At 41.8% G+C, this 23,113-nt stretch overlaps 1 protein-coding gene across 7 annotated transcripts in view; it reads right to left on the reverse strand.

The window, feature by feature from the left end:
- ryr2a (ryanodine receptor 2a (cardiac)) overlaps positions 1-23,113 on the reverse strand; it is a 261,766-nt gene that overhangs the window by 79,251 nt on the left and 159,402 nt on the right. For 6 of the 7 annotated variants that reach the window (XR_003691303.1, XR_003691302.1, XR_003691301.1 and 3 more), the window contains 25 exons: positions 21,952-22,589; positions 20,515-20,715; positions 19,476-19,581; positions 19,170-19,313; positions 18,264-18,391; positions 17,262-17,407; positions 16,641-16,755; positions 15,793-15,925; positions 14,152-14,255; positions 13,456-13,591; positions 11,606-11,792; positions 9,819-9,930; positions 9,617-9,737; positions 9,251-9,420; positions 5,561-5,781; positions 4,883-4,973; positions 4,203-4,343; positions 3,247-3,410; positions 2,978-3,056; positions 2,731-2,820; positions 1,525-1,662; positions 1,298-1,375; positions 1,043-1,118; positions 819-942; positions 157-272 (listed from right to left, as the gene is read on the reverse strand). Coding sequence is in view for 4 of the 7 variants with exons in the window: in XM_028567569.1 (XP_028423370.1) it covers positions 157-272; positions 819-942; positions 1,043-1,118; positions 1,298-1,375; positions 1,525-1,662; positions 2,731-2,820; positions 2,978-3,056; positions 3,247-3,410; positions 4,203-4,343; positions 4,883-4,973; positions 5,561-5,781; positions 9,251-9,420; positions 9,617-9,737; positions 9,819-9,930; positions 11,606-11,792; positions 13,456-13,591; positions 14,152-14,255; positions 15,793-15,925; positions 16,641-16,755; positions 17,262-17,407; positions 18,264-18,391; positions 19,170-19,313; positions 19,476-19,581; positions 20,515-20,715; positions 21,952-22,589 (3,759 nt within the window). In the remaining 3 variants the exon portion in view is untranslated. The remainder of the gene's footprint in view (positions 1-156; positions 273-818; positions 943-1,042; positions 1,119-1,297; positions 1,376-1,524; positions 1,663-2,730; positions 2,821-2,977; positions 3,057-3,246; positions 3,411-4,202; positions 4,344-4,882; positions 4,974-5,560; positions 5,782-9,250; positions 9,421-9,616; positions 9,738-9,818; positions 9,931-11,605; positions 11,793-13,455; positions 13,592-14,151; positions 14,256-15,792; positions 15,926-16,640; positions 16,756-17,261; positions 17,408-18,263; positions 18,392-19,169; positions 19,314-19,475; positions 19,582-20,514; positions 20,716-21,951; positions 22,590-23,113) is intronic. The other variant, XM_028567566.1, reaches the window with a different exon arrangement.

Genomic DNA, 23,113 nt, shown 5'->3' on the forward strand with positions numbered 1-23,113 from the left:
ATTGTTATTTTGGTAATTTGGCACCATCCTCTCTGCATCAGCCTTATGAATCTAGACCAGAGTTCAGTTACATACAGTAGTTGGCATGAACATTACATTACATTATTTCACAACTGTCATGTCTTTATTATTCACTGAGTAACAGAAAAGTCTTACCAAACTCCATCATGTGTTGGTGTGCCTGGTCTACGTATGTGATGAGCTGCTGGAGGAAGGTGTAGGCAAATCGTTTCTCTATAGCTGGAGTGTCCAGCTCCTGTGACTGCACACCTCTGGAAACAACATACACACTCGTAAAGGAATGATCTGCCATTTTAGAATTTTTTTCATATTACGCTAAACACATTTCAGACCTTTCTCCTTGTCAAAGGTTAAATCATACCTTCCAACAATTGTAAATCCATCTGATTTAACAGTTGTGTCTTGTTTATTTACCATTTTTAGATCCTTGGAACCATTTCTTTACCAACAACAGAAAAGTGCATTCCATCCATCCATCTTCGTCCGCTTATCCGGTGTCGGGTCGCGGGGGGAGCACACAAAATCTCTAAAGTATTGATGCTATCCATCATTATACAACATGATATAACATGCCTATAGAATTGTTGGAAGACATTTTTATTTGACAAGCTAGGCTAGCAATTTCTGTCTTCTTACACTCTGTGTGGAATGTTAGGCTAAACACATCCCAAACCTTTCTACTGGGCACATAGAGATGAAAATGATATGACTCTGGGTCAGAGACAAGTCCTTAAGTGTGTGAAAACAAACCCAGTAAAGACACACACTATTAATGTGCCATAGAGCCTACTTCCTACCTGGACACAGTGTAACCATTGATCTGGAGGAATTTGAGGACGTCTTGTGCTTTTTCTCTGTCTTTGGATTTCTCTTTGGCAGTCAGTGTATCGTAGGGAACCAGCAGAGGATGGTTTCCTCCACCTAGAGACAACAGCAACACAGCAGAATGGAAAACGGTGGTGATGGCATAAAAGGAAAAGGTTTTGGGATACACAGTGTGTATGTGTTGTGCTATGTTCACCTTTGGCTTCCAACTCCATTTTCTTTTTCCTGGCCCAGGTATTATGATAATTTTCTGCAAGCAGCTCTGCCATAGACTGGAAAAACACAATGTTGAACACTGCACATATCAATTTATCCATCAATCCATAATATCTTCAAGTTTCTATACTGGTATCAATACTCCTCCTTTGTGCTACAACAGCCCTGTTTAACCTCAGGGATCTAACAAGTTTCTCATTGACTTTTTTGTCTTTTTGTGAATGCAGTAACCTACCTGCATGTCTCTGGACAGGGTAACATTGCTCATATCAATGGGTCTGGGGCTGAAAGCTGGAGCTCCTTCAAAAGACTGCTGTGGAAGACAGTGTATATACAGTATATTGATGCCCCTTTTGTTTTCCTTTTTCTTATGTGTGTGTAATTGTGTGTGTGTGTGTGTGTGTGTGTGTGTGTGTGTGTGTGTGTGTGTGTGTGTGTGTGTGTGTGTGTGTTTGTGTATACCTGGCTGGCCTGTGATATCCTCCTGGACTTGTTGTGGAGACTGGCAGGGTCGCCCTCTCTGATCCTGTCGATGCTCCAGCCCCAAGACAGCATGGTCTTCAGAGACTCTCTGACTGGCCAGCAGTACGCCTCCTTATCCTGCAAGATTACACCCAAACTTTAGACAAAAGTTGACAGTGAGTCAGTGCTTTTTACGAAAACCGCAATAAACCATGAGATACTGTCACCTATCAAAATATAGGTGAGTTCAAAGTCTCCAAGCTACAGTATTTTCTTGCCATGATTCCAAAAAAATGATTTCCAGGACGTTTTTAGTGGCATGCGGCTGCTTTTTATGGAGTAATACCATCCTCTCACTGCACTGCAAGTCATTAAAAAGACCTGTGCACCATCTATGCCTATAGAGTGTGTAAGGGTAAAATAATACATTTTAAAATGTCCTGTTCTTCAATTATCACCTTTTCTTCGAAGAGTCAGTTAAAGGTTTGGTTTGGTCTTTTGGCAAACAAATCAAAATGAAAGGTGCCCTATGGGGTTGTCTTGTAAACAAACAAAAGTTTACACTCAGTGTTACTCACCAAGACACGGCACGTGTATCCTTGAGCTCTCACAAACGAGTTGAATGTATTTCCTTGCTCATAAAACATTTTCAAAGCCAATTTTTCTTAAGTTTCAAACCTGCATTGTCTGCATCCATGTTAACTACCATGCATTCTTGTCTTTGCTGGTGCATTGCTACATATTGTGGCACGTTACAGCCACCCTTTGACCAGTGGAATAGTATGAAACTACTGCCAGGAATGCGTATTGTATCACCTGTGTCCTTGTGCCCGTGCATGATGACTCGGGTTCAGAAACATCACAGGTTACCTTTAGTGAGACCACAGCCATGGTAGGCTACAGTGGCCTCAATCTGACTTGCCTAGTGTACCCTAACACTGGCTATCTAGACTCATGCCAGGCTAGTGAAAGATGATACACCAGAATCAGGATTCGATTAGTGCGCACTGGCCCAAAACTGGCACTCATGGAACCTATCCAAATAGTGCAGTCACATTTTGGCCAGATCTGGCGCACATCTGGTGATACTGTGCTGTGACACAGATGAATACTCCAACATTCAGATACCTGGTTAAGTTAAAAGTTAAAATACGACAATTTTGCAAAACATTGAGAAAAAGAAGCCAGACTCTGCATGCAGACTACCTTCTCAGAGATGCCTTTGTATGGCTTCAGTAAAGGGTGGCTCTTGGCGATTTCACATATCTGTTCCCCATATGACCAGCCATTGGAAAACTATAAAACATACATAAAAGATATTTTAAAATGCATTCAATTTCCATAATATAACTACTGAGACGTCAGTGTATTGCACCTTAAAACAAATCAGTAACAGGACTACCATAATTTCACGCTTGACTTGAGAACCTTATGTGAGCTGCCGCCTCTTTACCTTTTCTATACACCACTTCTCATGGCTGTGCTCTGCATATCTGGTTATGAAATAGTCCAGTTTCTCTGGGACAGTCACACTGATGAAGACAGGAAAAAAATATTCATGTTCGAACTGACAACAATTAATTAATTATTAATTAATTACAGTACATCAATGGATTTGACAAATGTACTACTTTCCTACTTGCAACTTTATAAAAATCTGAATGTGTATCTGCACCAAAAATAACTTAATAAATTGAACTTTCTAATAAATATGTTGTATACTTGGTAGTGTCTGCAGGCTGCGGAGTGAAGTTTCCCTCTGAGTCCATGGACGACTGTTTCTCCATCATGGCCATGTAGTTGGACTCCATGTAGTCTGGAGGAAGAGCTCCAGCCACAGCACTGAGACATGGCAACGCCAGCTTGAACAGCTCCTGGTCATACCGCTACATAATCAAAACACGTACACAGTTTGCTGCTTTATACATCATTGGAAAGCCCTGTTGTGCTTACAGTACAGTGCAGAGCACAGGCCTTTTATTTGGTTCAGCTACATACCTACTTTTCTTTTTTTACATATTGTATGTGCAGTTACAATATGCAGCAAACAAACAATACCTACTTTTGCACAGATGGTAAAGGTCAACCAAAAGTGAACAACCACAACTACTGTAAATTATGTAAAAAAAAGAAACGTCCAGTACTAATTTCATGATCATAGCAGTATTCAGGTTTTGGGTGTTTATCAAATAATTTGAACATTCTTTATGGCATTTAAGTTTTTTCTGCCTGTGTTTATAATGTTGTCTGTGTCTCTGGAGGAATGTTGTCAAGTCTGAGAAAATAACCCTGATGATGTCATAGTGATGTCAGAACGGTTTTCTCAGCTTCAGCTTTGAGAGTTAACATTTATAAAGAAAAGCCGGATTTACAAACCGGAGGTATGGGGTTTGAAAGACGTGACCATTTACCAGGTAGGGAAGGTATAACAAAGAGATGCTACAGTATGCTTGCATCATGGGAAATGTAGGATCAGCTCGACCCCTACTGGGCACTAAAAGTCATGATGGCTCAGCCTCACTGCGTCGATCTGTCCCTTGTGAGTGCCGAAACTTTATGGAAGTGCAAAACAAAATTAGGAGTACCCCTTACACATTCATAGATTTTATCTATCTAATTAATTTCTTTTTCATTTAATGTTTTATAAAAACAAAATTAGGCCTTCACTAGAGCCTTACCTTGCGTGAGAGAGCATCAAATATTCCCCAGAACAGTTTTCTGGAGAGGTGCAGCTCTTCATCTGATGCAGCTCCAAAGCTGCCCCAGCCTCCAGCCAGGCAGTAATACTTCCAGCAACGCTCATAGTGATTGGTCAACAGCTGGGTAAAGTCAAGAGCACATTCATCATCTGTCTGCTGCATTTAAGAACCATTTTACAAATTCACAGAGCAAGCTCACTTGTCCATAATCATATTTTTAGTAGTCAGAAATCAGAGATGCTGATTCAAAGTAAGTGTAAAAAAAGGATTGTGTGATGCAGCATGTGTGATTGTGTTGTCTGCGGATACGGTGAATAAGACCAAGTCCCAATAAGTCGCCGAGTTCCTTTTACAAATGTAATAGAATAAATATATGTTCTGAGTGTGTTGCAGAAGGTAACTTCTATTATACACAAATTAACTTTTCCTATATTACGATGACAAATTATCACAATTTCATGTTGTAGTAGGGAGTCTTTGCTCTTTGTGAATTTTGTGTGAGCTGAGGCTGCACAACAGTAAAACATGTGTACATTGCAGATTGTAGTGTACAATGACTCTCTCATTACTATTAGTGCTAAAGTATAGTTCCAGTAGATTCATCTGAAAAGCTCTTTGGAATTGATTGGGCACAGATAGAACTGCACATTGTTTCTCACCTTCAGAGGCATCTTGGTGTGTTCATTAAGCATAGGAACGTCAAACACAAGCCTCCTCAGCAGATGCTGCATCATTGAAGGCCTCAGCTTACTGCACATTAATAAGATGACATACATTAGTTGGTTATTTCCACTGCCACACAGAAACCGTATACAACAACCGTGTAGACAGATCAGATCACATTAGACAAAACACAAGAAAAACAGCCAAATGACAAACAAACAAAAACACAAAGGGAAACTGCTTTACAAAGATACATACATACATACATACATACATACATACGTAGAGTATGGAAATTAAATAAATGAAAATACATTGACTAGCAGCAATAGTCAAGTCAGAGCTGTTGAAGTGAAGCAAACTTAAAATGAGAAGAAGATGATGATGCTCTTAAAATGTAGTTTAAATGATTAAACTCAAATTATTAGTTTGGCTGAAGTTCATCATGGGTATGTGAGTTCTAAACTGAAGCTTAAATAATGATTATGTCTACCATATTTGGTTTTATTTTGACAGTATACGTTTTATAATATTTATTACATTAGATACCAAATCAACACCACTTGTCAGAATCTTACAATGCTTTCCTGTTAACCCCTCCCATGTGTTTTTACAATAACTTACTTTCTCCCATGCATGTCTGTTTTGCTTTTGGGTTTTCATTCCAGTCTTACCCACAAACAGCCAGCAGACACTCCTCTATGGCATCCCTCTGGGCCTTGGTGAGGCAGCAGCCTTTGGACAGGCGGTAAACCGTGTGGAGGAGGGAGTCGATTAGGGAGGCAAACGGCTCCGTCCCCGCAAACAGTGGAGCACATTTAGTCAGGAGAGGCAACACGGCTGTACACAGATACCTGTTGAGGGCGAGTGCCATGTCTGTGGCACTGAGAGCAACCTGACACAAATACAGAGACAGAAGGAGAGCGGAGAGATTGAGAAAAAACTATATTTTAGTGAGCAGTCAGACACTGGAGTAAAGAGGATCAATGTGCGTTTGCGGCTGGAAAAGACTACAGGCCTTTCCAAAAGAATGCCACCCTAAACACATCAACCCACATACTAGTTACTACTATTTTAACAATCTAAGCGCACGGCTTGAAGCGCCTGGCGCAAGTGTGTTTAGGGCGTGTACAAATTCACTTTTGCTAGTTTAACGGCGGAAAAAGCCAGACACATGGTTCAAAACAGTGTCTCAATTAGTGTCTCCAATCATAGGTGTGTTTTGGGCGTAACATGCAATAAACCAATCAGAGTGTTATCTCCCATTCCCTTTAAAAGCCAGGCGTGTTTGTTCCTGGGAGAATTGCTGTTATGATGGAGGATTTGCTAAGCAGGAAGGAGAGATTTTCAGGAGAAGAAACTCATCAGCTCATGCGTGAAGTGAAAGCACGCAAGCAGATCATATCACAATACTATTTCACATTGTTATAGTTTTATTTAAAATTTTTGCATGATTGTGTGCTGCTGTGTGTGGAACAAGTATAGTGGGCGCGGGCTGTGCACGAGCCTAGGCGCATTTTACTAATGCGCGGTTAAAACAACAATAAAATGCTGTGTTACAGGCATTTTCCACTGGGTGCGTCTCTGCTGCATTCCAGTGTTGTTCTGTCCTCCACCACGCGCCATACCACACCGGGAGCATCTTGCTGCCCGACTCGCAGATTATATTGTCTCTACAAGTACTTTACAGAACAATTACGTGTTTATTACTAGTATCTGCCTTCCACTCCAAGCATTCCTGTAATTAAACTCCATGTCTTCTCTTTTCTGGCTCTGTGATATTGTATTATTTTTTTCCACCTCCAAGATTAATCTCTTGTTGTCTGTGGTGTTGTAGAGGAGACATATACGATACTAGGGGGGGGACGTGGGGGGGTTTGGCTGACTGGATGCTCTCGCTGTTTCACTTCCTGCCTGGCTGTCCAGACGGCCCGCTGCTTGTGTGACAAACAGACCTGGCGCGTATCTTTAGCGGAGCGGAGAGCCGCTTCACGCACGCTTCTGGGACGCTCCGTTGCACAGCTGGTGGAAAATCAAGCATTGATTTCAATGACCGCGATTGCTCACAGGGCCCGCAGGGCCTCCAGCACGCAGCAGAGACCCAGTGGAAAATGCCTGTTATTGTTAATCACTTCCCGCTGCCTCAAGATAGCAATACACCAAGAATTCACCTGAACACACCTCCCTGTAAGACCAGCACGCCCATGGGCCACAGATGAGCGGAGGTGAATTTGCTATTTAGACGATGTGGCCGCTGGACGGGAAACTGACATCTGGACCGGTCTTAAACTAACAAAAATGCTTTAAATGTCAAGTAGGACATCATCCCCAGTGTTGTGTGAAGATTCTCAGCACATTTTCATGTCAATCTCCAATTAGGTTTTCTGGTATTTCTGGCACATACCCACTTTTTGCGCCACTGGTTGCAGGCTGTAAAACCACAACAATTATCAGATATACAGTAGACTGAGGCCCTGTTTACACGACAAAATATTTTATCGGATGTGCCTTTTATTTATACGGCGACAGTGTTTTTGGGGCTTAAAAAGCAAAAAAGTGAAACCACCCTCCCTGAGTGGAAATCTTAAAAATGTTCCACCGTCTCGTTCCCGTCTCAAGGGTAAAAACGCAAAAGTCTGAAGACAGCGGTGTGGAGAGAGATGAGAAAAAGGCGTTCAGGTGGTCTGTTATTATGGAGCACGCTACAGAAATTATAGGCTCCTGTTATCTAAAAGATTTTCATTGTAATGGCTCAATATTTTTAAATGATTTCGACAATGTGGATAATGTTGTTATAGTTCAATGACCATATGTAGGCTATTCATTTGAGCCAGCTGCCAGAGTAGGCTACAACACTGTGGATGTCTAGAAAGAGAGAGCGCCAGTGGCAGCGGCCAGAGGAGGGTCTGGTTCAGCCTCCTCTGCCCACTGCCTCTCGCTCTCAAGCAGCGGCTGAAGGGCCGCGAGGCTCAGGGTATTGGTAGTGCTCCCGTAGGTGCTGAGGCTCAGGGTATTGGTAGTGCTCCCGTAGGTGCTGAGGCTCAGGGTATTGGTAGTGCTCCCGTATTGGTAGTGCTCCCGTGGGTGCTGAGGCTCGGGGTATTGGTAGTGCTCCCGTAGGTGCTGAGGCTCAGGGTATTGGTAGTGCTCCCGTGGGTGCTGAGGCTCAGGGTATTGGTAGAGCTCCCGTAGGTGCTGAGGCTCAGGGTATTGGTAGAGCTCCCGTAGGTGCTGAGGCTCAGGGTATTGGTAGTGCTCCCGTAGGTGCTGAGGCTCAGGGTATTGGTAGTGCTCCCGTAGGTGCTGAGGCTCAGGGTATTGGTAGTGCTCCCGTAGGTGCTGAGGCTCAGGGTATTGGTAGTGCTCCCGTAGGTGCTGAGGCTCAGGGTATTGGTAGTGCTCCCGTAGGTGCTGAGGCTCAGAGTATTGGTAGTGCTCCCGTAGGTGCTGAGGCTCAGGGTATTGGTAGTGCTCCCGTAGGTGCTGAGGGTCAGGGTATTGGTAGTGCTCCCGTGGGTGCTGAGGCTCAGGGTATTGGTAGTGCTCCCGTAGGTGCTGAGGCTCAGGGTATTGGTAGTGCTCCCGTGGGTGCTGAGGCTCAGGGTATTGGTAGAGCTCCCGTAGGTGCTGAGGCTCAGGGTATTGGTAGTGCTCCCGTAGGTGCTGAGGCTCAGGGTATTGGTAGTGCTCCGGTGGGTGCTGAGGCTCAGGGTATTGGTAGTGCTCCCGTAGGTGCTGAGGCTCAGGGTATTGGTAGTGCTCCCGTGGGTGCTGAGGCTCAGGGTATTGGTAGTGCTCCCGGGGGTGCTGTGCTGTGGCTTATCCCGGTCGACTGTGTCGGTCATCATCAGACAAACAGCAACTCCACCTCCTCGTCTGTCCAGACAAGCTTTTGTTGTTCGCTTCGATATGTTTTGGTTTCGCGCTACTAGGGAGAGGAAAAAGAAGGAAGGTTCTACGCAGGCGTACGGACTTGGTGGTGTTGTGTGGCAGTGCTTCACACTACCACCTAGCCGCCTGGTGTGCATACAACAATGAATTTTACACACTTTTGCGTCACCATATGCACGCAGATTTCCCCCCCAAAACTCTTGTCTGAACGCGGAATAAAAAGTGCTAAAAATAAAAATAGCTCTGTGAAGATGAGGGGAACAGCAGCTGCAGTGATAACTGGGATCATCGCTATTTGCGACACCTTTCATATTACACAGTAATTTTACCCACTTTTAACATAAAAATATAAATTAGAGCTATTTTAAAAAATATATCAAAGAACAAAGAAACAGCGTTTTCATATAAATCTCTCACTCTCTCTCTCTCTCTCTCTCTCTCTCTCTCTCTCTCTCTCTCTCTCTCTCTCTTACCGTGTCCAGAGAGGCAGCAGCTCTCAGGTCTGGTAAGAAGCCGACTTCCAGCAGGTGTAGCAGGAAATTTTGGTCTTCTATACCGTAGACTCTGTCCAGGAACAGGACCATGGCTGCTTTATGGTCTGGACAAAAACCTGCTGACATGTCTGGCTCCACCACCAACCCATCTATGCATTCAGAGGCAAACACATAACACACAACACACACACACACACACAAACGCAAGATTAAAGTCAAGATTTTAGTGACTGCATTTTTTGTGTTTGCACATTTGAATCTTTTATTCCATACTGGACCTTTTTTAAAATCAGGATTACTGTGTTATGCATGTCAGACAGGGATGGTGCTAGAGGGTCTGCTTACCTTTAGCCACGTTGGGCATGGAGAAAGGAATGCTGATGACTCCCACCAGGTCTTCAATAGGAATCAGAGACCTCAGAATGGCTCTGATACGGATCGCTTCACCTTTACCAGCATGGATTAACTGATATAAAATGGATAAGGTTACTGTGACTATCTATGAGTCTGTGTGTGTGTGTGTGTGTGTGTGTGTGTTGTCACTCACATGCATCTCTGGAGCACAGCGGCCTAGCAGGTCAATGAGAGCAGCATAGAAGGTCATGATGGCATTCCCCATGTGGATGGTATCATCTTCCTCTTCCTCAAGCATGTCACTGCTACACACACACGCCCGCACACACACACACACACACACACACACACACACACACACACACACACACACACACACACACACACACACACACACAAAGTACATCCCATTTCTCTCCATTCAGTGACTTTAAATACACAAATCGGGGATGAATAATACATGTGTTTGGGTTGGAACCGATATCATGTGGGTATTTACAATAGCACTGATCTATTGAACTATAAATTACTTCTAGAAGAGTAAATATAGTGTATAGTTAATAACAAGACACAGTGTAACCCTAAAAACAGGATGTTCATTTTCTAGAACCTTATGATCTAATACGAGCAGGGGTCGGCAACCTTTTTGATATGAAGTGCCCTTTTCAAAATTTCTTGTTTATTAGTGTGCCATGTTAACATACATTTTTTTTATGACATCACATCAAAATGTAATATCCAGGGAATCTGTAATTTTATTCCATAGCAACATTTGATAACATTTATTTCTCATAATCAGGACCCTGTAATTATTATTATTATTGTATATTATTATTATTATTATTATGGAAACATGGTTTTAGTATGCAAAAGCCCAGCAAATGCCCAGCTTTAATGATGAATGGACTGATAAGCAGGTCCTGTATGCCTCATTTTCAATGAAACGATGCTGTGGCAAAATAATAATAGCACAACCTGCATTATTATCAACACGAACATAATGATTGCGTCATTCACGTGCATATTAAGTAGCCACATGTATTTGTTTGGTCTTATAATGCATCCATATTTACCGCTCCAGCGGAGAGGATGGTTTCTTCAGACAGCTTAAGTTTATAAGAATTTGTCCAAATTTCAAGATTCCCTGCAAACTAAGATAAATAGACTTTTCTTTTAGCTTGTTTTGTAAAAATATGCTATTTGTAGAGTAGAGCTGTGTTTGCGTAAAACAAGAGTGCGGTGGACAAGAGTGGTCTGAGCAGACAGAGCAGATTGAAATATCGCTTTCTACATGTTGATGCCGGTATACACAGATGAGTGCATTGATAAGTAGTGACTTTTAACTCACGAAGGTGTTAATGTAGCCTACTTACAGTAACAAGACTAGCGTTAGTTCATCTGCCCCAGCGGCCGTTGGTAATCCTCTCTGTATTGTTCCCAGTCAGAGATATGAGTCAATCTACCGTAAATAACAGGTCGCGCACAGGCGCCGATTTATGTTTTCCTCTGTGGGTGCACACCCTTTAAAAAAAAAAAAGTTGTCAAAAATGTTTGCATTTCAGAACCTTAGGAAATGGACAGCGGCCGACACGAACACACACGCCGTAAAGTAAGCTATCTTTCAACTCAGGACAGCGCCACCTCACAGATAGGATTGGAGATGAGAAGTTTAATCAGCTTCGTGGGAAATTATAAATCAATGCCACCGACATGACCAATCACACTATGACAGACGCTCCACTTAGCACCAACTGCAATGTTTAATATTAAATGAATGTAAAAATGAACTGGCAGTCTGGCACACGTGGGTGCTCAGCATGCGGATGAGAGAGTGCTTCAGCATTTCAACCATGATTTCAACACATCAATAACTCTCTTGCACACATATTGCCAGCGTGCCATTGGTTAAGGTCCAAGGTGCCTAAGGTTGCCGACCCCTGCTATAGAGCAAATAAATGAGATGCGAGGATGTTGTCTTACAGTGTCTTGCTGCTCTCAGATGTAGGAGAGGGACCATCCCTGGAGAGATCCTGAGAGATCTTAATGGCTTCCTCCATCGCTGCCAACAACCCATCCCCACCTTCACCCCGAAGGGCGGGGCCAAAACATTCTGGTCGGCGAATCAGAAGCCTTACCACAACATTGGCGTTCTCCTCCACGCTTTCACCTGGCCATGGAACAGTAGAGGTGTTCATGACAACATAGTGTATGCCAAACACATACTACACACACATATATACATACCCCAATTCCAATGAAGTTAGGATGTTGTGTAAAACGTAAATAAAAACAGAATACATTGACTTGCAAATCCTTTTCAACCTATATTCAATTAAATACACTACAAAGACAAGATATTTAATGTTCAAACTGATAAACTTTGTTTGTTTTTTTTGCAAATCTTCACTCATATTGAATTTGATGCCTGCAACAAGTTCCAAAAAAGCTGGGAAAGTTGAGGAATGTTCAAAAAACACCTGTTTGGAACATTCCACAGGTTAACAAGTTAATTGGAAACAGGGGAGTGTCATGATTGGGTATAAAAGGAGCATCCCCAAAAGGCTCAGTTGTTCACAAGCAAGGATGGGGCGAGGTTCACCACTTTGTGAACAACTGCGTGAGCAAATAGTCCAAAAGTTTAAGAAGAAGGTTTCTCAACATGCAATTGGAAGGAATTTAGAGAGTTCATCATCTACAGTCCATAATATCATCAAAAGATTCAGAGAATCTGGAGAAATTTCTGCACGTAAGAGACGAGGTCCAAACCAACATTGAATCACCTTCGATCCCTCAGCACCACTGCATTAAAAACAGTCCTTATTATGTAAAGGATATTACCACGTGGGCTCAGGAACACTTCCTAACAGTTAACACAGTTCATCGCTACATCTACAAGTGGGAGTTAAAACTCTACCATGCAAAATGAAAGGCATATATCAACAACACCCAGAAACACCGCTGGCTTCTCGGGGCCCGAGCTCATCTGAGATGGACTGACGCAAAGAAGAAAAGTGTGCTGTGGTCTGATGAGAGTCCATATCCAAATCATGGACGTCTTGTCCTCCGGGCCAAAGAGGAAAAGGACCATCCAGATTGTTATCAGCACTAGGTTCATTACATGCACATCTGTGAAGGCACCATTAATGCTGAATGGTACACAGCTTTTGGAGCAACATATGCTGCCATCCAAACAACGTCTTTTTCAGGGACCTCCCTGTTAATTTCAGCAAGACAATGCTAAGCTACATTCTGCACGTGTTACAACAGTGTAACAGAGTGTGGTACTAGACTGGCCTGTCTACAGTCCAGACCTGTCTCCCATTGAAAATGTGTGGCGCATTATGAAGCACAAAATACGATAACAGAGACCCTGGACTGTTGAGCAACTAAAGTTGTACATCAGGCAAGAATGGGAAAGAATTCCACCTACAGAGCTTCAACAAGTGTCCTCAGTTCCTAAATGCTTATTGAGTGTTGTTAAAAGGAAAGGTGATGTAACACAGTGGTAAACATGCCCCAGGCCCAGCTTATTTGGAACTTGTTGCAGGCATCAAGTTCAAAATGAGCGAATATTTGCAAAGAAATAATAAAGTTTATCAGTTTGAACATTAAATATCTTAGTTGAATAGTGTATTCAATTGCATATAGGTTGGATTTGCAAATCATTATATTCCATTTTTACTTACATTTTACAAACATCCAAACTTCATTGGAATTGGGGTTTGTACATTGACAAAGAGATACAACAGTTTCTTGTTGAAAATATCCGATTTGACCGCCGATATAGTCAGCGATGAGAAAAGAGACTTGATGATCGCTCAAATTTTCACCGTTACAGAAGACAGCAAAGCGCAGGAAGTCGAGGTAGCGTTCACCCTCCACAGGGTTCCAGCCAATGTCGGGGTATCCATTACGCACCAGCATCACACAGCTCTGCAGCCCACAGCCGGCCAGGTACTGCACCACCTGCACAAGCAGACAAAGTGACATGTTTTTATACCGCATACGAGTCGCTACGTAATTAATTACAAATGAAAAAATCTAAGCACACCTGAGGTTTATCTGACAAAAAAACCTCAAATGTGTTTCTAATATGTAGTCCACCCATATTTGTATAATTGATGTATATTGAATATAAACACCTCTCATTATAACTAAATACAAATCTGCACAAGCACAAACTGATGACGCGAAAATAACTGTCAAATTCAATGAATTCAATCTTTTTAACAGTTTCAACCAAAACTGTACATTAGACTCTTCATGAAAGGAGGCTTTATTGCAGGACTGTTGGATTGGACTGCATTAGTCTTAGCCAGGTGTTCCTGATACACTGGCTAGTCTATCTAGTATATTAAAAATAGCAGCAACCAACGCGTAGCAGCACAAACAGCCTTCTTCACGTTTAGGCATTTAGTTGTGATGGTTAAGGTAAGAGGTTAGGAAATGCATTACGTGTATGTAAGTGAGTGAGTGAGTGAGTGAGTGTGCTTGTGTGTGTGTGTGTTAATGTTTGTCATCCTCACCTTCTCCAGGTCTGGCTCTCTTAAAGCCAGGGCCAATTCATTATTATCCATGACTGATGCTGCAGCAACATCCAGAGGAGTAGAACCTCGCATGGAAGGAGAGGCTGAGGAGAGGAGAGGGAAGGGGAGGAAAGGGAAGGGAAGGAGAGAGGAGAAGATAATCATATAAATACACATGGGAGAATAGGGAGTCTATTGACAATAAAACAGAGGTGTATCTGTTCCTGGATACAGCACTGTTGGATACACAGCACTCAGACAGCCAATGTGTGAGCAATGTGAGCAATAAGAGATGGAGTTGTAAAACAAATTAGGTTTCGCTAAGTACCCAAACCCTCGTCAGAAAACAGCACACAGCTTCTCTCAACTCCCAGCAGCGAGGAAGGAGCGAGCAGAGGATCTCCATTTTCAAACATATGAGGATTTCTTGTGCGTCTGTCACATACTGTGTGCATTCATCTTCTTGTATCCAGTACCTGTCACACTGTCACAGCTGTCTGTGTGTATGCAGCCTCAAGAACTTTTCACACGGGGAGCGATTGTCGCGCCTCGTAATTCATTTTCAATGGGAGGCAAGCGGGCAGCTAGGGGGGCGCGGGCAGTTTGACATGCGACGCCACAAGCGGGCATAATCCCGTGAAACTGTCCCGTGAAATTGTGTTGAACTTTTCCCTACGCGAGCAACGCGCAGCGCAAATTAACGAACATGAGACAGATTCTTGCGATTTGCGAGTTCCCTAAAACATAAACCTGTTTTCTAAACAATTATCAGGACATAGACAGCGGGGCTTCTGCTTGTCAGAGCATCGGCACATGATGAGATTTATCAGGTAACGTCCGTAATTATGACAATGCTAATTTAGCTAACTTTAGCTATCAACAATAACAGTCTGTAGTTATAAACCGACCTGTGATTAGGGATATATGATACCACACTCAGCTAATGTCATTCAGTTGTACAGCAGGGATACAGTAGTGCACAGAATCTCCATGGTTACCACACATTGATCGCCTGGCGTTAACTCAGGAAGCTTTGTCCTTCACATGAGGAGTGTAGTAGACCCCGCAGATCCACGCGACTAGGCAGGCGAAGTGTTTGCTCAGTTGTCATGGAGATGGCTCAGTTTGTTCACGAAGTATGGCACTTTGGTACTTAGGCTCCATACGCCTGGTAACATATACGCATGGTAACAACTAAGAAAACTCTATATGCTGATGAAGACCATGGCTATGGCCGAAAACACCCTCTTTTCACTATCTAGTGTGCTATATTATTATTATGTTATTGTTAAATTCTGATTCAGAGTCAGAGTGCCCTCCAAAATTTCACACTGTAATGAAAAAAGTATCGTCCATGACATGTGCACTGCACGGCATTTTATGGATGCGAAAATGACTGTTGTGCAACTCTACAGCTGTCAGCAATGACGCAAAGATGATGAATGATTAGTGTCCAAACTCTCAATCTACAGCTCTCTGTTGGGTGTCTATTATAGACAGAGGAGTAATGCATGTGTGTACAAGGGAGTGATTTTAGACAGTCCATGAGGTCATGAGAAACCTATTCTTGCCCAGGTCACAAATGAACTAGCACGCTCAACAGCGGAGAAGCAAAAACAAGACAACATCACACATCCTCACCAAGGCCAACACTGCTGTTCTCCAGCAGGTAGCTGAGATGGTCAAACATGGCTTTCTGGTTCTGACGGCTGATTCGACAGAAGTAACAGAGAAAACGACAGCAGCTGGCCACCATTTTAGGAAAGGTGATTTCCTGCAAAAACACAAACTTCATGTCAGACAAAACTCAGCAACATTATCAATGGTATATTGTCCATAACATTTTACTATCACTGTATTTATTCATTTAAATGGCAAAGGCTTTTTCAGATAAAAATATTTAATGATATGATGCCCACATATCTGAAATGGTTTGTTGATATCTGAAATGGGAAAGTACATTTCCACTAAGGCTGGATGATTAATCGAAAAATAATCAAAACCGAAATTCAGAGCCTATAACCGACGTAATTTTACCAAGTTGATTATTTCGGTCTTTTAATCCTATTAATATTTCTGCGGACGCCCACTGTGTGTTAATGTACCACTGTGTATAAGAAAAGAAAAAGAAAAATTGAAATAATCGTTCAATAATCGTAATCAAGGTAACTTCTTTGATTAATCGTGATTATGATTTTAGCCAAAAGTGTCCAGCCCTAATTTCCACGTGTCGCAACCTTTTAAAAATGTGGAAATTCAAGTGAAGATATCTCTATCGTCATTCTTACTAGTGAAAAATTAATAACTGAAATCTATAATTAAATGAAAGATATCTGTAAATCAGTTTCGAATAGTCGAAATGTGATTTGTAACATGTCAAAATTAACATTTTAATTAGTCAAAATGCCATTTTGACTAGTGAAAACTAAATGGCTAGTAGTCAGCCCTGCTGATAAAACATTAGAAAGGGCTTGCCATACACTTCATACCTTGGAGTCTCCCCCACTGAGTACGTTGACCATGACCTCCATGACAGTTTCGTGCATCCCCAGAGCTCTCATCAGGTTAGGATGTTGGTAGAACACCTTGTTGTTCATGATATCACTGCGGAGGAAGTGTGGGGGGGGGGTAAAGTTTTTCATCATTAGTGCTCTAATCTACCCTGGAAATCAAGAGTTCTCGCAAGAGCACAATTTGAATTTGCTCAGTGAGTCACTCTGGCATTCAGTTATGATGCTCATTAATTATGCCCTTGTAGCCGAGCTGCACCAATCACATCGCTGTATCTGATATAGGCGGGCCAGAGGCCAGCTAAACAGATTACAACAGCGCTGCTACGACGAAGTCATTAGTAAGCAAGAGGGCTACGGATGAACACCAGTTGTTTGAAACATCTTTGAGAATTACATATAATGCTCCCACATACAGCATATAAGAAACATGTCTTCACATAACATGAACATATTTCAATTATTTATTAGTCAATCATTTTCAGATTGGTCGGTATATACTGTACATCTGCCCAGCACCCTAAGAAATGGAAATTCACTGAAAAACTGAAAGAGATATCAGTATCAGTGTTGAGGAGCTTGACAGATGAGTGTTCTCACCCCAGCCCTCTGATCATCAGTTTCTCCTCCTCTCTTCCCATACGGACACTCAGCAGAGATCTGATCTGACCCAGAGCAGCCAACAGGTTGATGGTGTCCTCGATTGATACGGAGTTGATAGTGTAGGTCTTAGGAAGGGCCCGCACCTGGACAGATAAAGACAGTCATTTTTTGTTTTAAACGTATTGCTAAGTTCCACACAATACTAGAGCTGCAACAATTAATCCATTAGTTGTCAACTATTAAATCAATCTGCAACTATTGATTTCATAGTTGATTAATCAGTTTGAGTCATCTTTTATGACAAACAAGTAAAAGTTCTCTGATCCCAGCTTGTTAAATGGGACAGTAAACTGAATATCTTTGAGTTGTGGACAGAACAAGACTTGTGACATCAAGACATGTGAGGACGTCTGATCACTGATCCACATTTTTACTGTTTTCTGAGACTTTATATACTTGCAGCCCTAACTACACAATACTTTATATTACTGTGAGAAGCAGACTGAGCAGGACAGTCTGTTGGTTAACATACTGTACTTTAAGAGAGAACGTAATAGTGAATTCTCATTCTTTACTAGGTCATCATTTACACTGTTAATTTAAAGTCTCATTTTAGTGTTACACATACTTGTTGAGGACATAATTATTAATACAATAATTTACTATTTTAATATTAATTAAATATAAATGGTGCATTGAATGTTTAAACTGTTGGCTTTTTATAAAATGAAGCTCCTAGGAGCATGCTTTGTCATGAGATTGTATATGAAGCCACAGAAGTAGTAAGGCTGCCTCTACAGCAAGCACACGCACACAAAGTTTTTTTTTTTTTTTTTTTTTTGCCTTTATTTGACAGCTGGAAATCAAACCGTGGAAGTTGCTGTGGTGGGGTTATGTGCTTTAACCAGGAGGAACCCAGGCGTCATTCATATTCTAATGTACCAGTGTAAACTGGGTCTTCAATGGTATTGTGTATCTATTAAAATAACCCAAACCTACCTGTCCTCCAATGCCATCATATTGCCGGTGCAGCAGGACAAACATGGCTCTGACCAGCTCGGGATCCTCAATAACTGACTCCTGAGCCCAGCGGACCATCGTATCTGAAATCAACTGCTGTAACGTACCTGCAGAATCAGAGAGAGAGAGAGGGAGAGAGTTGGAGAGACAAGAGACAGAAAGAGTGAGTTAGGGGATGTGGGTCCATAATCAAACATTTATTTGTATATTTTTTCCCTTCATTTCCCTTCATCAGGGATTTATAAACCGCTCATACACAACTAGAGTGAAACAAGCTGGAAATAACAGACCCATTAGAGAACTCTCCTAAAATATCTTGACTACATTTATTCATTTGTTTGACGCTTTTGTCCAAAGACACAATCCAAGCGCAGTAGATCATAGAGAAGCCTTCAAGAATAGCACCTAACACAGTAGAAACAAGGCTGCAGGTGTAAAAAGGAACGTGTGCAAATTAAATTTTTTTCACAGAGAAATAAGGATGGAAAGGTAGAAAATGAATGAACATATTAGGTGAGTAAGTACTCTCAGAAGAGAGATAAGATTTTTAAGGATAGAAGAAGAATTCCCAAACCAATTTTTACATTACCAGTGGAGATCTTAAAGTGCTGCTGGAGTCTGTTATGTTTATAACCTCCCACAACCCTAAACTGTCTGATGTACAACATACTGATTATTTTCCTATTATAACATTAACATGGAAAAGCTGTGGGTAATGATCATCCGAAACCTGATTGTACATCATGCAATTTATGGAAATCTGACCATTACATTATGAGATATCTTGTGTGTGATGTCAGTATTTTTCCACAACCTAAATATTATATTTTCTGTAACAAATTGTCAACTGTTTACATGTACCCCCCTGCTGTGCAGACGACTTACTGGGTTTCCTTTCTTTTTTCTCCTTTGGCAGGTTGGCCATCTTGTTCTTTAGGTGAGCCACTTTCTCCACCAATGACAGGAGTCGACCTCGGATGGTGAAGTCACTGTCCCCATCTATCCCTCCATCCTCATCCAACTCTATACCTGACAGAATGGAGAATTCAGTGTACAGTCCATACTGTATTCTCATGAATATACAGTATACAGATATCGCTGATCCATGATCTTATTATTGATCTCTGTGGGGAACCTGGATATTGTAATACATTTGTTTTGCTGTCTAGGTGAAGCTGATTGGTAGTTTACCACAGTGTCTCATCAGGTCCTCGTGGAAGTCGAGCAGCTGTTCTCGGATGTATTCAGGACAGGGACACTCCTGCTTCTCATCCTTAAAGTTTAGCAGCATGTTGATCTGCAGAAACACACAGTTGTGACAAGTCCTGTTTTTATTAAATACTTCAACCACTGGGATCACATCACGTAAATCCAACGACCATAGTTCATAGGTTTGGATGTTGGGGGCGTGTTCCCACCAGCATATGGGAAAGATGCTATCTGACATGGGGTCTGCAATGAATCCAGCAATAGTGAGAGCCAAAGCAGCATGGACTGGAAAATTGTCTCTGTGACTAGTTTCACACTAGGGGTGTAAATTACACGTTCTATCACGATACAATATTATACCAATTGTAAGGACAGCGACACAAAATTTACTGATCAAAGTCTGCCACAATACGATTTTGACTTGATTCAATTCAGGGGCCTGCGACCGATAGGAGACGATACATAAGCCCGTTTAACACAATCTTATATACATTTAAAAAAAGCAACTAAAATTTAATTTTAATTGCATCACTATGCTCTTCCAGACATTTAAATTAAAAACAAACTACTCTTTTTAATAAAAAACAAAAGATATGAAGTGTGAATTTCAAAATAAAGGCGTATCTTAAAGGTGTCAATATGTATCGATATTTTCACTTTGTATTTTCACTTAGGATTGAATCGATATATGGATCCAGATCGATGTATCGATACAGCACTATTTCATACACTGCGCAAGTGAGTCTGTTCACTGTAAAATGGGAGAGGAAGTGAACTACCTGGTGTCAGCTGAATATGAGTATTTACTGTAGGTGATACACAATGTTCCCGATCTTAATAACTTCATTCAAAGTGTCCTTTTATTTTGCTCGATTATCTGCTGTTCTTATCTAACACACTTCATATTGTTCTTCTCCACCGCCTGATTGTCCTCCAGTCTGCTCTACTCTTGTACAACCTGTTCTCTCTCTACTGTTCTGTCCTCCAGCCCGGGCTCTCTCTTCTTCAGTGGTGTTCCTACCTGTTCTTGTGGAGGAGATCTGAACTCTTTGGTCTTCTTGGCAGTGAGGGCCGCAGACATGTTGAGTGCCAGCATCACCTCATTGTAGCGGAACCGCTGGTTGTCTTGGAGACAGGCTACAAAGTCATCAGAGAAGGCCACCACCGCCTCGATACGATGACGCACCTGGCAGTCGCACAGGTACTGGAGCACATGGCACATCTACACACGCGCACACACACACACAGACACACACACACACACACGTTGGGTCACCTACACAATATAATGAATAAGGTGTAAGAGATTTGTAGGATAAAGAGAATGTCGACGTGCTACTTAGTTTCAAAGCAAGGACTATTACAGGAAAAATGGGGACATTTTGCAGATTTTTCACCATGAAACTTCCAATGTGCTTATTATTATATAGTCAGAAAGAAAAAGGAAACGTGTGTGCAGCTTTAATTTTAGCAAGAATTTGAGAGAGGCTTAGCAAAAGGTGTTTTTTTTTCAAATTTGAAGTAAAATAGCAGAGATATATATTTTTTGTACTGTTGCAGCTGTAATGTTAAACAGCTTGTCTGCATTGTTAATTTAACTTGCCTCTCTCTCTCTATATATATATGGTCTATTAGGTTGCTGAATTTGTGTGTTTATGTGAGACATACAGTAAAGTCTCATTCTTCTGGCGTTTCGATACTATGTCAGTGTTCTGCACAAAAAACTTCTCATTTGGTTTCTTGTTTGGTTGAGCGTGGTGAAGCACTGCTGTATTTTTGGCTCTGTACGTAGGGGATTGTCTGGCACAGTTTATGGCTTTGAGATTTGCACGCCATGTTTTGTGTTACTATAGCAGGTCATAATGTTTGTTAATTGTATTTGCATCCTCGAGTCTGGACATTTGAGAAAATCTAGATCTACGGTGATTTATATTATTTTATTTATTTTTTAAAAGATTATTTTGGGGCTTTTTTGCCTTTATTTGATAGGACAGATGAAGACAGAAAGGGGGGAGAGAAAGGGGGGACGACATGCAGCAGAGGACTCAAACCTGGGCCGCAGCAGTAAATACTAAGCCTTGGTACATGGGGCGCTCGCTCAGCCAAGTGAGCTACCAGGGCTTCCCGATATTTGGTGATTTTTAACTGTTTTCTGTAACTTTAAATGCTTTGGACAGTATATCACATCTAATTCTAAATATAGATATGGCAGACATGCGATTCTATATCAAGTTTTCAGTAATTCTACGAAGAGCTTTATCATCTTAAAATGAAAAAAAAAATGTTAAACTACTAATTCTGTAAGTATTTCATACTGTCCAACAGAAAACAAATTGGAATGTGACGAAAAACAACTCACTGTTACATTGAAAATTATTATCATCACTATGTCTGTAAATACACCACTAATCTGACAGTGAAAAAGTGCAAGCGCATTTACAAAGTGAGAGGGTGTCACCTGGAGTTTAACAGGCTCGGGGAGCTTCATTTGTAACAGTCCTTCTTTAGGCATGTTCCTCCCTCCATCAGCTTCCCCGTCCTTCACCGCCTCCAGCTCCATGTGCGTGTCCACCTGCCCTTCCCGTCGTTCAGAGAACACAGACGGCTCAATCAGTCTGAGGATGTTCTTCAGATCTCCACTTTGGAACACTCCCATAATGAGCAGGGTGTAGAACAGCTTGATGAGGGGGACAAAGAGAAACTCAGTGCTGCCTCCTATTGGATCCCGTACGTGCATGCTTCCCTCCCGCACCGCCTCCGTTAGCATCTCGATGGTTTTCATTTTCAGTACATCTAAGGGGAACTCAGGGCTGTACTGGAAACAGTCTCCTGATCCGTTGTTGCCGTTGTTACGAGACAATGGTCCAGTCCCACAGACAAAACTTGGAGATGAGAAGTGCATTCTGGGTCTCAGGGAGGTGCTGAGGCCGATGCCTGGCAGGCCGTGTTTTTTCTTCTCATCTGGAAACAGGGTGATGCTCTTGGTTTCGTCTGTCATGGGAACAATGTACTCGTTGTTCATCATGAGGCGAGCCGTGGTGTAGCTGCTCAGGTGGATGTCGATGAGGAGGTCGTAGTAGCCCGCACGAAGCAAACCTGTCAGTGACAGACAGACGGAAAGATAATTATAAACATTCAATTAAATATGAATCATTAAACATACCATTTATGTTCTTATTAATGAACACATTACAGCCATTACCTGGTAGTACCAATATCATCAATTTATTCTCTATATAGGTGTATATAGCTATTGTACTTATTCTCTAAGGAGAGCCAATGTGTCCAAAGTCAGACCCTATTTGTTACAGAGAGAACTGCAGGGCTTGAAAGTAATGGCTGCCCGGTTTCCCTTGGCAACCAGAGTGAGTCAATTGGCAACTGTTTTGTGGCCTCTGGTTGCCCCCTTTGGCAACCACCTGTTCAATATTTGTGTTTTTATAATATATAAAAACAAATCAAAACTTGAAAATCTGATTTCAAAAGAAGTCAATATTTTATTTGGTTGTCTCCGTGAAGTTTAAACACTACATTATTCGGTATTCGACAGATAGGCTTGTTCCCAAACAACTATCATAACCAGCTTGTCCCCAAACAGTGGTTTACCCTCAGCCAAGCTC

This window comes from Perca flavescens, chromosome 21 (genome assembly GCF_004354835.1).
Source record: "Perca flavescens isolate YP-PL-M2 chromosome 21, PFLA_1.0, whole genome shotgun sequence".
Lineage (NCBI taxonomy): Eukaryota > Metazoa > Chordata > Actinopteri > Perciformes > Percidae > Perca > Perca flavescens.